Source organism: Camelina sativa, chromosome 7 (assembly GCF_000633955.1).
Source record: "Camelina sativa cultivar DH55 chromosome 7, Cs, whole genome shotgun sequence".
NCBI classification, from domain to species: Eukaryota; Viridiplantae; Streptophyta; class Magnoliopsida; order Brassicales; family Brassicaceae; genus Camelina; species Camelina sativa.
Genome location: NC_025691.1, coordinates 3,410,991 through 3,423,742, shown reverse-complemented (window position 1 = coordinate 3,423,742; position 12,752 = coordinate 3,410,991). Strand labels below are relative to the sequence as shown.

The 12,752-nt window shown below is 41.8% G+C and overlaps 2 protein-coding genes across 2 annotated transcripts in view; one reads left to right on the top strand and one right to left on the bottom strand.

The window, feature by feature from the left end:
• Nucleotides 1–295, bottom strand: part of LOC104700142 (vesicle-associated membrane protein 722-like) — a 3,202-nt gene extending 2,907 nt beyond the window's left edge. Inside the window, exon 1 of the mRNA XM_010415611.2 lies at nt 5–295. Within this exon, the coding sequence (XP_010413913.1) occupies nt 5–194 (190 nt within the window). The 5' untranslated portion in view covers nt 195–295. The remainder of the gene's footprint in view (nt 1–4) is intronic.
• LOC109125385 lies at nt 8,934–10,669 on the top strand. Its single transcript, XM_019226977.1, has 3 exons — nt 8,934–9,455; nt 9,588–9,765; nt 9,825–10,669. The coding sequence occupies exons 1-3, from the start codon at nt 8,934–8,936 to the stop codon at nt 10,667–10,669; spliced, it is 1,545 nt and encodes a 514-aa protein (XP_019082522.1).

Sequence of the window (12,752 nt, the reverse complement as noted above, 5' to 3'; positions counted from 1 at the left end):
TTACTGAATCCATTTTCGACGAGGTAATTGAAGGTATGACCATCGCAGTTGTAGGTAAACTCGTTGTGGGAAGAAGGAAGCTTCTGAAGGCACTGAGCAGCGATGGATGTGAAATTGCCTTTGAAATCGGTGAACTCAACGAGGATTACCTTACCTCGAGCCACGAAACTGTAGATCAACGATTGCTGCGCCATTTTTTTCTCTTTTTTTTTTAAATCTCCCCCTCCAAAAATAAAAAAACGACGCGAATCCGATTCGATTGTACGGAGAAGATCTCGGAGATTTTATATCGGCGAGCGAGCAGACGAAGAAGACTTAACGCTGAAACGCGTAGAGAATCGAGGACTAAGGGCTGACTGGTTCAACCGCAGCGTTTGAGATTGTCGTTGCGTGAGATTGCGAAAGCGGGTAATTGCAATGGGTACGTTTGAGTCTATAAATGTTTAAAAATATCAAAATTTTTATTAAACTTGATTTATAATTAAAATTCAATAAAAAATATTAAAATAATTATTTAAAAAATAAATAAATTTCATATTGAAATACTTAATATTTTATGTATTTGTCTTTTTACCAAAATTTTAATTCAGTAATTTGATAAATGACAAAAGATATGTTTTAGATCGTAGATCTTCTTTCTTATATCTCACACACTCAATAGGTTTTATGGGGCAGTATTTGTATCGGTAGTAATGTTCAAACGAGAGTTGAGAAGAGTCACTCTTGATTTGTTTTTATATTTTTCACAATTAATCTTATTTTCTTAAATTTCTGATGAAATATTATATTTATTTAGATTTTTTTGAACTTACGTGCGATGTGCCATTAAATTTACATCAAGTTTTCCGAGTTATTATTAATTGAAATCTTATTTTCTTCAAATTGTTTATTTTTTAATATTCTCAATTGTATCATTACTTCATTTTCTACTATCTTTAATGAATAAAATAGTTAGTTAAAAGATATATAAAATAATATTTTATTATCATTGATTTGTTTCAAGTTTTTTCTAAAAAAAAATCCAAACGCAATCGTCCACAACCGCAAACGCTTGCGGAAAGCAGTTTTTAGAATTTAGTGGTTGAGAGCGATTGAGAGCGGTTAGTGTGATTGGTACCAATCGCTACCACCCGCAAATGCTGCGTTTGCAGGAGATAGCGGGAGAACTAATCTAACATTAAAAGGGAAGACAATGAGAAAAAAAGAAAAGTGTAAAATGTAAGTGAACAAGAAAAAAAATCAAAAATCAAAACCTTTAATTTTTGAAAATTAAAAAGGTAAATTTCAGAGAAAAGAAGGATCTACAATAAAACTTTGGAAATTATTATAATCAACTCGTGGGGTTTCTTTAAAGTTGGTAATTGTTGGTGTAATGCTATTTTGATAGTTTCAACTTTCTAACGTATAATATTTGAATTTAGAATTTGGATAAGCTAAGTTTGAACTTTGACCTTTGAATAATTGGGACGAGTAGTTCCTATATTATCTAGAATATATGTCAAAGATTAAAACTAATCATTTTAAAAAGGTCAATATATCACAACTTCATCATTACAATATGGGTTTACACAACAACAATTTTTAGAAATTTGTACAAAATTTTGTATCTTTGGATTTCTCAGTAATTTAAGGAGATGAAGTTGATATTTTGAAAGTTGTGAGAAAGTTTAAAATGTCTAGTCATAATTAAACGATAATCTACAATTCTACATGTATTTTATGTCTACTCCTAGTTATACAAATTTAGGGTGTGAATGGTTGCAGCGGTCAAGGTGGACAAATTCATCAGCGGATTAGACCGTTTTTATTCACCATTCATCAAATACAGTCTACAGCGGTGTGGTCTAATGATAATAGAAAGAAAACCGCTAGCACCAACTGCAAACCATTTTTGTGTACAAATAGAGTTGGTCTGCAGCGGTCTGCTGACCACCCTATTTTTGGAGTAGTCTAAACCGCTGACGGATTTGGCCGCCCCGACCGTAGTCACCATTAAAACCCTTATTGTTTTTGGTTGACTAATATACCTGAATTTTAGCATGTACATCCACCATATATACAGCTCGAACTTTTAAAGTAATTTTTCATATTTATTATTGACACGACTAAATCTTATTTTTTTTTTGAAAAATGAGTCCTAACGTTCTACAGGTGCCACTTTGTTATTCACATCAAGAGTCTAGTACCATAGGGGGTGTTTATGAGGCTGAGAGATTATCAAATTGGGATATTTACAGATTAAGGCCTTTGTTGGGCTAAATCTTTTAAATCAGGTACTATTGTCCAGACTTTCAGTTTTAGGTATTTTTGGTTCAGGGTAAAAGACACTTATATCCCTATCTTCTTCTTCGTTCCGATCTACCAACCAAAAACCATGGCTTGGTTCCATTGTGCTTCTTCGTTCTCACAATTGTGCTCCATCAACACCATCTCTATGACTTTAAAATCCAATCCTTGGCCTCCGAAACACAAACCCTTTATTGCCAACACACTTTTCAATCAGATAATTTCAATGGATTAAATCTATTTTGCTTTGGATAAAAGAAGCTAAACCCTAAGGAGATACTATCTAGAGAACCCAAGGGGTTCATTCACAAATATTAATCGATTTAATCATTCTTTCTTATCATCAAAATTTTTACCAAATTTAGATAACCAATCTTATTATTGCTATCATCTCATTCCCTAGATCTCTCCTCATAACCAGAAATACAAACCATCGTTAGTTTGTATTTCTCCACCACAACACCATCTCAGAAAGATTTAAGAATCAGAAGAAAAGAAAACAGAAAAATCAGAACAGATTTAATCATTTAAGATCAGAAGAAGAAAAAAACAGACTCACGGCGAGGAGAGAGAGAGAATGAGAGAGGAAGAAAGAGGGATAGTTGAGCGTTTATTGAATATGGGCAATTTAGTAATTTTTACTGAATAAAAATACCTCTTTCTGCAAGTCTGGACAATAAGTCCTAAATCCATAAGATTCTGAAAAAAAAATGCCCAATTCTATAATTAATCTTTATCAAATTACACACTCATAAGATATTTGAACAATTTGTTTGAATGTGATCGTAAAAATAATTACTGAGGTTTATTTTAACTCTCTAGGAGATGTGAGTCTCATGCCCCTCAAGGCTTACATATATTGTAAAATACTAATGAAAATTATGAATGTGACTGAAAATACTAAATTAAAAAAAAAACAATGAGAATTGAGAATGAAAAATAAAGAGTGAGAGAGGGGTTTTATGTTTAATTGGTAAAGCAGTAGCATCCTTGTAGAAACTAGGTTCCACACAATGAATTTGCTTGAAGGAAAAAACAAATTCAATAAAGAACTCTCTCAAAGAAACTCGATTAAAGCTTAAAGAACAAAAAGAATTGAAATCTCTTGAGGAATAAGTTAGGGTTTCTCTCAAGAACAATGAAGAATTAGAGTTTTTGTATTGATTATTAGATGTCTCTACAAGATGGGAGATGTCCATTATTTATATGGTTCTCTAGATTACAGAATATAGCTACTTTCCTAATGAATTGGATCAAGATTAGGAAAGTTTCTTGTTCCTTGTTAGGTCGGCCGTCGGGCGATCTGGGTAGTCGGTTCCTGGCTCCCGAGCTGGGATTTTTGACACTATTGGGCCTTCATTCGAAGGCTGGGTCCAACTCTGAGCTGAACCCCCGGTTCCAATAACCGGTTTACTTATTAGTTTAGATCGGTATGTTGGGGGTGCCAATTTCCGCACCAACAATTAGTCCCCCCAGTTCGGAGTATTCGAATGTTAATGCGAATAATAGAGCTTTGGAAAGGGAATATCCGGTCTAAACTATATGGAAATCGTATCCATTTTACCTGAAAATCCGTGTCTCTTCATTATCTGTTGTCGATTTGACACGTGTCATATACGTCGCGTCGGTCAGGTCGGGAGCCGAAACGTCGCGTAGGTCATAATGACAACGCATAGGGTTACCGCCCATCCGCTTCTATAATTACTCTGCCTTCCTCCTCATTTTTACTTTTCGCCAAACTTCAGAAGGTATTTGCTCTATTCTCTCTCCTCGCTGCTTGTTTATTCTTTTGTTTTTAATTTATTTTCTTAGATCCTTCAAACTCTTCCACACTCTTCGGCACCCTGCTGTGGCCAGCATCTCGACTTCCGCTTCATCGTCTGGTACCGAAAGTGATCAACGGATCCGTCGCAATTCCAAGCAAAGATCTCTCAGATCGGTCAGCTTGGAAAGGATCGAAAGGGTTGTCAGGTCGGATAGGGGTACCGAACTACCTTCAAGTTCCAGATCTCATGGAGCTAGCGCTTCACAAACTATGTTCTCAGCCAGCGTAACACCCCGTAGGAATCGCGACAATACTGCAGCTACATCTGATCTGCCGTCAGACGATTTGACCGAGGAAGAATCTAGAATTGTAGCACACGGGGTTATGATAGAAAGTATTCCTCCGAGCTTGGACCATAAAGACGAAATTGGGGGCGAAAAGATACAAAGCGACACTGAATCTGTTCGCGAAATGTTGATTTCTTGCGGCCTTAGCAATTGCGGGGTTTACATCATCATACCTGAAGAACACCAGCGCCCATGGAATCCACCCAAAGGGTTCATTTATCTATAGGAAAGTTACTTTATCCAATGTCGCCTGTGGTTTCCTCTTCTGAGTCTGCTGACCCGGTATACCCATCGCCACAAGATTCCGATCTGCTAGCTCGCACCTGGCAGTATCTGCAATTTCGTTACAACTCTCACCATTGCGGTCGAAGTTGGGGTCTATGTCAGCGTCGAATGTTTCGAACAACTAGCGAATTTCAAAATTTTGCAAGGGAGTGCCACCTGGATTATTAACATAAAACCGGCTCACAACTTCCTTCCTGGTCAAAAGGTTAGCAATTTTAAGAAGTGGGCTGCTCGGTATTTCTTCGTCTGTGTTGATGAATGTTCCTTTGAAAATCCAAAGTGCGGCAGGCGAAGAATGTGGAACAGTTCGCCCGATATTGAATCGTTCGTTGATTTTTCAGATCGGATACCCAGTTTTTGACCTGATTTGATTTTTCTATTGGTTTTGCAGATCGTCCTAATTCAGCAAGGAGACTAGCAGCCAAATTTCAACTAGTCAAGGACGCGCTGTTCGCCGGAGATGACCGCAGATGGGATTGCATAACTCGACCCCGGGTAGAAGAAGCCATGGTCAAGGCGAGAACCAATTTCGTTAGTTTCACTGAGGAGCTGGGCCAATCGTTCGGCACCGCCACAACAGTAATCGTTGATTTCAGTGGGATTCAATCCATCGACCCAAATGCCGAACGTGAGACCATTGACCTCGACCCGGAACAGACAGAAGATGAGTTTGTTGAAATCGAACAGTTCAATGATGACCTGGTTATCGACGACTCCAATCGAGAGGATGCTTTGCTCTCTGTTCCACTTCCAAGCGATGTGACTGAAGATGGTCCGACGCAAGTCGAACAGACCGAACCATCTGTACCCGAACAAGGTGCCCATGAACCGAGCAACGGGGGAAAGAAGAAGAAAAAGAAAGGGAGCCAGAAGCGTTTTGTGGATGAGGCCGAGCTCGAATCCTGCGATCGCTTCCTAATTAAGCGAGCAAGCAAGCGATCTGACAAGTTCGTCTTCGACTATTTCGATGAGGCCCCTCTAGTGTGCAACTAGGCAGATGCCGACGAGCTTTGTAGGAACCTCAACTTGTCTCGAGCTATGCTTCCACCGGTGGACAAGCTTGAATTCCCAGAACATTTCCTCAAGGTCGCCCAGTCTGCGCTTAAGGTACAATCCGCCCTTTAAGTTTTGAGATTGTATTTTTATATTTTTTCCTCTGATTGCTTGACCCACGTGGATGTACAGACTGCCGCTTACGCCAGCTCGTTAGCTCTGGTATACGACAAACTGGTTAAGTCGATGTCGGCCTCGAAATCCGAATTCAGAAAAGCGAAGGAATGCCTGGAACAAATCCGAGCTGCGGATAAGCTCAAAGAGGAGAAGATCAAAGAGTTGGAAAGCACAATTGATGACACAAAAGAGGTCAATAGACGTTTTGAGGAGAGAATCACCGAGCTGGATTCCAAGGAGAGGTTTTTCGAGGAGGAGAAGTCCAAGCTGCAACGGGAGCTTAGCGATCTGGAGAGGAAGTTTGACTCAGAAACAACTCGACTTCACCAAGACCGGTTGAACAAAGTCGAAGGGACCGCAAAGAAAGCTCAAAGTCGCCTAGACAAGGTAAGGGCTTTGTAGTGACCCTCACTAAGGGCAGAAATCCCAAAAAAAGAATTCGAAGAAATGGCCCAGAAAAGACATAGAAAAGAAGGGAAAGAAAAATAAAGAAGAAGGACCGAAGGAAGTCCAAGGAAAAATTTGTGAGTCGGAAGATGGCCGAGCCAAACCGAAGTGCTGGATGTGCGTTCAAGACCTTAAGACCGATCGGGAGTTGGCAGTTTACGCGGGAACTGCGTACGCGGGAAGTACCGAGAAAGACGGTACGATCCGAGTGTTACCGAGGATGTCCGAGAAAGTACCAAGAGTTGTCGAGAAGGATCGAGTGTGCTGAGAGAGGAACGACGACCGACCAAGGGACGACCGGCCGATCCGACAAAATTCCGGAAATTAAGGAAATTTTGTTTTATCAAAATTGGCCAATGAGAATGCATGCAACTTAGTGGGAGACAAAATAAATTTCTCTTTTGAAAGTAGCCAATCTCGATTCATGCAACACTAAGTGGGAAGCATCATCATTTCTACTTTCTAAAAGTGGCCAATCATCCTTCATGCGAGAAGTGAGTGGGAGACAAAAGAAGATTCCCTTGGACAAGTGTTGTGCTCACTTAATAAGTGTACACACATGCATTATGGTGGCTTTGAAGTTGAGCACTCGCCTAGCATGCATTGGGCCATTATGCTGCCCACTTTCTCTATATAAGGACCTCCATCCTTTCTCATTTCGCAAAAAAAAATCATAAGAGAAAAGAAGAGAAAGATAGAAAGGAGAGGAAGAGAGAAAGAAGAGAGAAAGGAGAGAAGTGTTGCCGCAAGGGAGAGAGAGTGAAGGAGAGAAGAAGCAAGCCAAGACTATCGACCATTGCAAGGTGTTGAATCGAGAAGGAAATCAATTTCAACAAAGGAGGGGATTCAAGTGTGCCGTGAAGGAGCTTCAACAAGAAAGTCCGACCACTCCTTACAAGAGATCGCCCGGTTTTCTGTGAGTTCAGGCACATATTTCACCAGACTAGATGGGGATTAAAGACATCCATCTAGTGAACGGTTTGCATGAGCATTTAGTTGCATTTTTACTTGAATTTCTTTTGTGATTTTCTTGTTTAAATGCATGTGCTGTGAGGTTATACCAGTTACTAGTTCGAAATGTTCTAGTAACAAGGGTGATAACTAGTTTTGATACTTGTAAAATTATGAGCTTAAAAACCATAAGAACTCAAATATCAACCTTGGTGAAGTCTTAATGCGTTTTAGTCTGCGACAAAGTCCGGCTGGCGTAGTAAGACTGGGGTATTGCTGTCCTTTCTATTATGTACCACATGCAGCCGCGACATGCAACCCATGTTCGTGTGTTTGTAGGGTTGGTTACAAAGAGCTTGGAGGTTACTGGGCTCGCTACCCTGGCCGAAGGTGTCTCCACGACGGTGTGGCTCTAAATGAAGTCCGGTTGCATGCCTTTGTGGTTGCAACGCGGTTGTTCAAAGGGGTGTTAAGGAAAGGAAGCATACCGGACCCATAAATTAAAACTTGTTTAAAACTCTTTGTTTCCATTCAAGTTTGTGTTGCTTGTTGTTGCATGTTGTTATGATTGCTTGCTAGATTAATTTTCTTAGCTCATTATCTTCCGCATGCTATCTCTAATTGTTTATTTGATTGCTTTGATTGTTTGTTGATTGCTTTGCTTGCTTGCATGTCGTATGTTATTGGGGTTTGGGGTTGGGGATAATTTCTGTGCAGGAACCCTGAGCGCACTAAGTAATCTTAGGTTACTTATGATAATAATTTGTGTTGCAGGTAACCCTAAAGGGAACTAGAGGGTGTGGTGAACGATAGGATCTGAAAGGTCTAGATCGATGGATGCAGATGTCTGGTCAAGGATCCGAAAGGTCTAGATCGATGCACTTTTCGCCGGACGCAAGGAGGGGTTCAAGTCAACAGTTTGGTCCAGAGGAATGGGGTCCGTATTTTGAAGATGAACAAGGGGAGGAATCGTTTCCAGGCATATTCGAACCGAATATGTAAATGCCTGAATGGGATGTACCCGTCGCAACGCCGAGATACACACCATCAAGTTCTACTCGGTACAGTACGCCTGAGAATATGTACCAGCCAGCACCAGGATTTTCACCGATTGGTCAGTTCGCTGCCAATCCGAACCAGAATATGCCAAGGGGTGACCAAGTTCGTGGAGGAGGCCCGAGTGAGCCGAGCGTACCAGAGACTCAACAGACACTTAAGATGATTCAAGATCTTTTGAATCACATGATCCAGCAACAGCAGCAAAACCAAGGAAATCGGTCAGCAGAAACTCCATCAGACCACTTTCTAAAATTGGTAATGATGATGAGGAACCTAGGAGATCATAACACGGTCTTAGCAGATGCATGGATAAGAGAATTGGAAACTAACTTTGAAATGTGAAGATGTCCGGAGGAGTTTAGAAGACCAATCACAGCCAACTTCTTAGAAGAGGATGCTCGTGCATGGTAGGATATCGTAGTTCCTCGCTATCGATACTAGTCTATATCATGGGAGATATTCAGGAGAGAGTTTGAGCAGAAGTACTTTCCACCAGAGTCACGCGATCGACTAGAGAATCATTTCTTGTGAGTGGAACAAGGTGATCTGAGTGTTCGAGCCTACAGAAGAGTTTTACCAGAATTCGGAGATATTTGTACCAAGGCAATGATGATGAGTTAGCTATGGCTCGTAGATTCTTTAACGGAATCAGGCCAGATATAAAGGGAATGTTGCACGCTGTGACATACAGAAGCGTCACAGAAGTGGAAGAGAGAGCGGTGAGTGTTGAGGAGGCCATTGAGATGGAAAAAGAGATTATGGCCCGAGAGAAAAAGAAGGAACCAGTGCAGCAGAATAAGGTTGTGAATCTTCGGAAGGTGAATCAATTTGCAGAACGAAACTGGAGCGCAAGCCATGGTAAGGTCAATATGACTGTCAACCAAGAAGGACGTACAGTGAGCAACATGGATCCTAGGGGATGCTATGTGTGTGGTCAACTTGGGCATTTTGCTCGAGCTTGTCCAACCGTTGTGGAAATTAAGAATACCAGTCTTTCGTCCGTCACATGTTTCTACTATGGCGAGATGGGACACTATGCGACCTCATATCCATCGAAGTCGACCAAACTGAACGCCCAAACTGAACGCCCAAACTGTGAACCGTGCCCAGCCAGTGCAGCAAGCGAAGGAACCCCCAGCAAAGAAGCAAGCAATCCCAGCAAATGTTTTTGCTTTAGGAGTAGAGCCACCCAAACCTCCAAAGCCTACGAAAGGCCCTATAACAGGTTTGATTGGGTTCTAACTCTCTTGTGATTGTTTGTGTGTTTGTGTGATTAGCTTTTGCATTGCATTTTTATATTTGCCTTCCATTTAGGAACATTACTTGTTGGTGGTAACCCCACACATGTATTGTTCGATTCGGGAGCGTCCAATAGTTTTGTGACTCCTGAAGTGGCCGACAAGTTCAGAGATTTGTGTGAAGAAGAGGAAGTGAACATCAACGTCTACACCGCTGGTAATCAACCGCCTCTGAAGACAAGAAGATTGTTAAAGGAAGTGTCGATAGTCTTGCAGGATACAACCTCCCGGTGAATCCTCTAGTGATGCAGTTGGAGAGGTTCGATGCTATATTTGAAAATGGAGGAAGGACACCTCAAGTTTTCAACGGAATTAGCCCAAGTAAGATGGCATACTTCGCATCGACAATAAGGATTGGAAGATCGTTCGATAAAGAGAATATTTACCTAGTCACTCTTACCGCCATGGGAGGAGATGACAAGGAAGACAAGGGAGTGGAGGCCATCGAAGTAGTCAAGGACTATGAAGACGTATTCAGGTCGTTAGAAGGATTTCCTCCACCAAGAAACCATCCTTTTACCATAAATCTTGAGCCCGAAGCTGCCCCGATTGCTAAAGCACCGTATCGCATGGCACCAGCCGAGTTGGCTGAACTCAAGACTCAGTTAGAGGATTTGTTGGAGAAGGGTTTTATTCGACCGAGTTCATCGCCATGGGGAGCCCCAATGCTATTTGTCAAGAAGAAGGACGGAAGCATGCGTTTGTGTATTGATTACCGAGGAATCAATAACATAACCATCAAGGAAAAGTATCCGTTGCCACGGATTGATGACCTGTTAGATCAACTCAGAGCAGCAAGTTGGTTTTCGAAGATTGGTTTAGCCTCCGGCTACCATCAAATCTCGATTGTAGAACAAGATGTGATGAAGACTGCCTTTCAAACAAGATATGGCCAGTATGAGTTCATGGTAATGCCGTTTGGACTTACCAATGCACCAACATCATTCATGCGTTTAATGAATGAGATTTTCCATGATTATTTGGCTCGATTCGTGATAATATTCATCGATGGCATCCTTATATATTCACAGAGTGCAGAGGAGCAAGCAACCCAACGCTAAACTAAAGCTGCTCGAGTCCCATCCAGGATTATTGATTGGAATTGGACTTGGCAGGGTGGCGGCTATGCCTCTGTGTTTAGTCACGTACTGCAATGAGTGTTATAACTCGGTGAACTCAACCCTAAGCGATCCGAGTTTCTCCTTGAGTGTCGAATTTGTGCCTTCTGATGTCAAACCGTTCTATATGAACAAACGTTCCGATCATGTGGAAGCTGCTGCAGCTCACGCTTTCGTTCGCCAAGTAACGTTCTCGCACTCTGCTTGTATTATTACTTTTTTTAAAAAAAATGTTAACGCTAAACGAAAATCTTTGCTTTGCAGATTGAAATCGCACATCGGGAGCAATGCCACAAGCTTTATTATCACCGCCTGAAGGAGCGTAAGATCGCTTCTCGTATAGCTAAACTGGAGGCCGAGATCGTCACCTTGAAAGCAAAGAGAAAAAGATCCATAAGCCGTCTTAACAAGGCTGAAAAAAGGATCAGAGCACTGGAATCCATTCCTGAGGAGTGGAAGAAGACAGGATTTCAGCTGCTATGGCCCACGCCGAAGCGTCTCAGGACAAACACTCGAAAGATTGCAGCGGGGCTTGCCCAAGTGCGGGATAACTTATATATTTGTAATTGGCGATTTGAGCCAAAGATTTTTTTTTAAAATTATTAATACAATTGTCATGTTTGGAAAAATTGCTTTTGCACAATAAAGTCTTATCTTTATTCGGAATTTACACGAGGCGGGACGTCTCCCAGCTTACACCAAGTAATCCTTATTAGGTAATTTAAACCAAGCGTAAATGTGCTTTTGTGGAGGGCGAAGTGTTGAACTTCGGCTTATCTCTTTTGTTCTAGCTCGGAAGTCGGACGGCGAAACAAAAAAAGACTATAGGTTCGGCTTAAATATTCGTCCAAACCGGAACTTGGAAACAAAAAAATACTATGGGTTCGGCTTATCTCTCGACTAAGAGTTAATGCGTTGTGACGCAAATCGTTCATCTAGCTTGGACGTCGATGATAAATCAGTTCGGTTTCGAACTATTAGATATATGTGTATATGCACGTAGTAGTTTTTTATTTTTACTTTTAATTTTTTTTAATTTTTTTTGAAACTCTTACGTTTTCGAGGCACAACCGCAACATTAAATACTGACACGGTTGACGCAGCGCGTGGCGAAAAAAATCTCGGGACAGAACGAACATGCTCCTACAATCTGATTGGTGCAGAAATTCTCGGGACACAGCGGTTAGCCCACATCCAATTTTCAGAAAAACAAAGTGTGAATGATGCCGATAATGACTCGATCTGCAAGGTTGAAGTGAGCCCGTGAATTGACCGCCGCCGGAATCAGCGGCTTTTGATCCGGAAGATACGGATGTTGCCCCGAGGAAGGGACAATGTTGTCCCAATCCTGCGATTTTGTGGTTGTTAGGAGCAGTTTGGCTATCGTAAAGCCGGAAGGAGATCTCTTGCAAAGTGAGCTGCGCATGTATCAAGCCCGTTGCTGGAGGTTGAGCTCGTATATCAAGGCATTCCGCTGCAAGTACGACCTCAATTTTTGGCTTTGCCGGCTAGAAGGAACCATCAAAGTCCTTGACGAACTAATCACCGATAGTTTCTATCTGGCGAACTGGCGTATGACCGCCTCCTTGCCGATCGCAAACGATGCAAAGAGCAGGTCGCCCTGGCAAATTTACCCGTCCTACCGAAAGGCGATTACGAACCCTTGGGGGAACCGGGCTTCCCGCATATAACAGACGTTACTGCCTATAGGATTCGCTTGGAGACACTACAACGATATGTCATTTACTTGGAGTCCACGGATCACTTCTTCCTTGAAAGCAACACCATAGAAGGTCCATGCGCGTTCCTGGAAGAGATGGCTGCCAAGGGCGGCGAGGTGCCGATGGAAAAACTGGAAGCACTAAGGCGGGAACGTGATTCCTGGCGAGCTTTTCTTGACGAATGGACTATGGATGAGCCGACGTGATTCCTGTGAGTCGGCGTGGGCACTGAATTCACCACAGGACGACAATGTCGCTGCAGGGCGTCTCCCTAAGATCAGAAGGCTAGTGATTTCGCACATCCG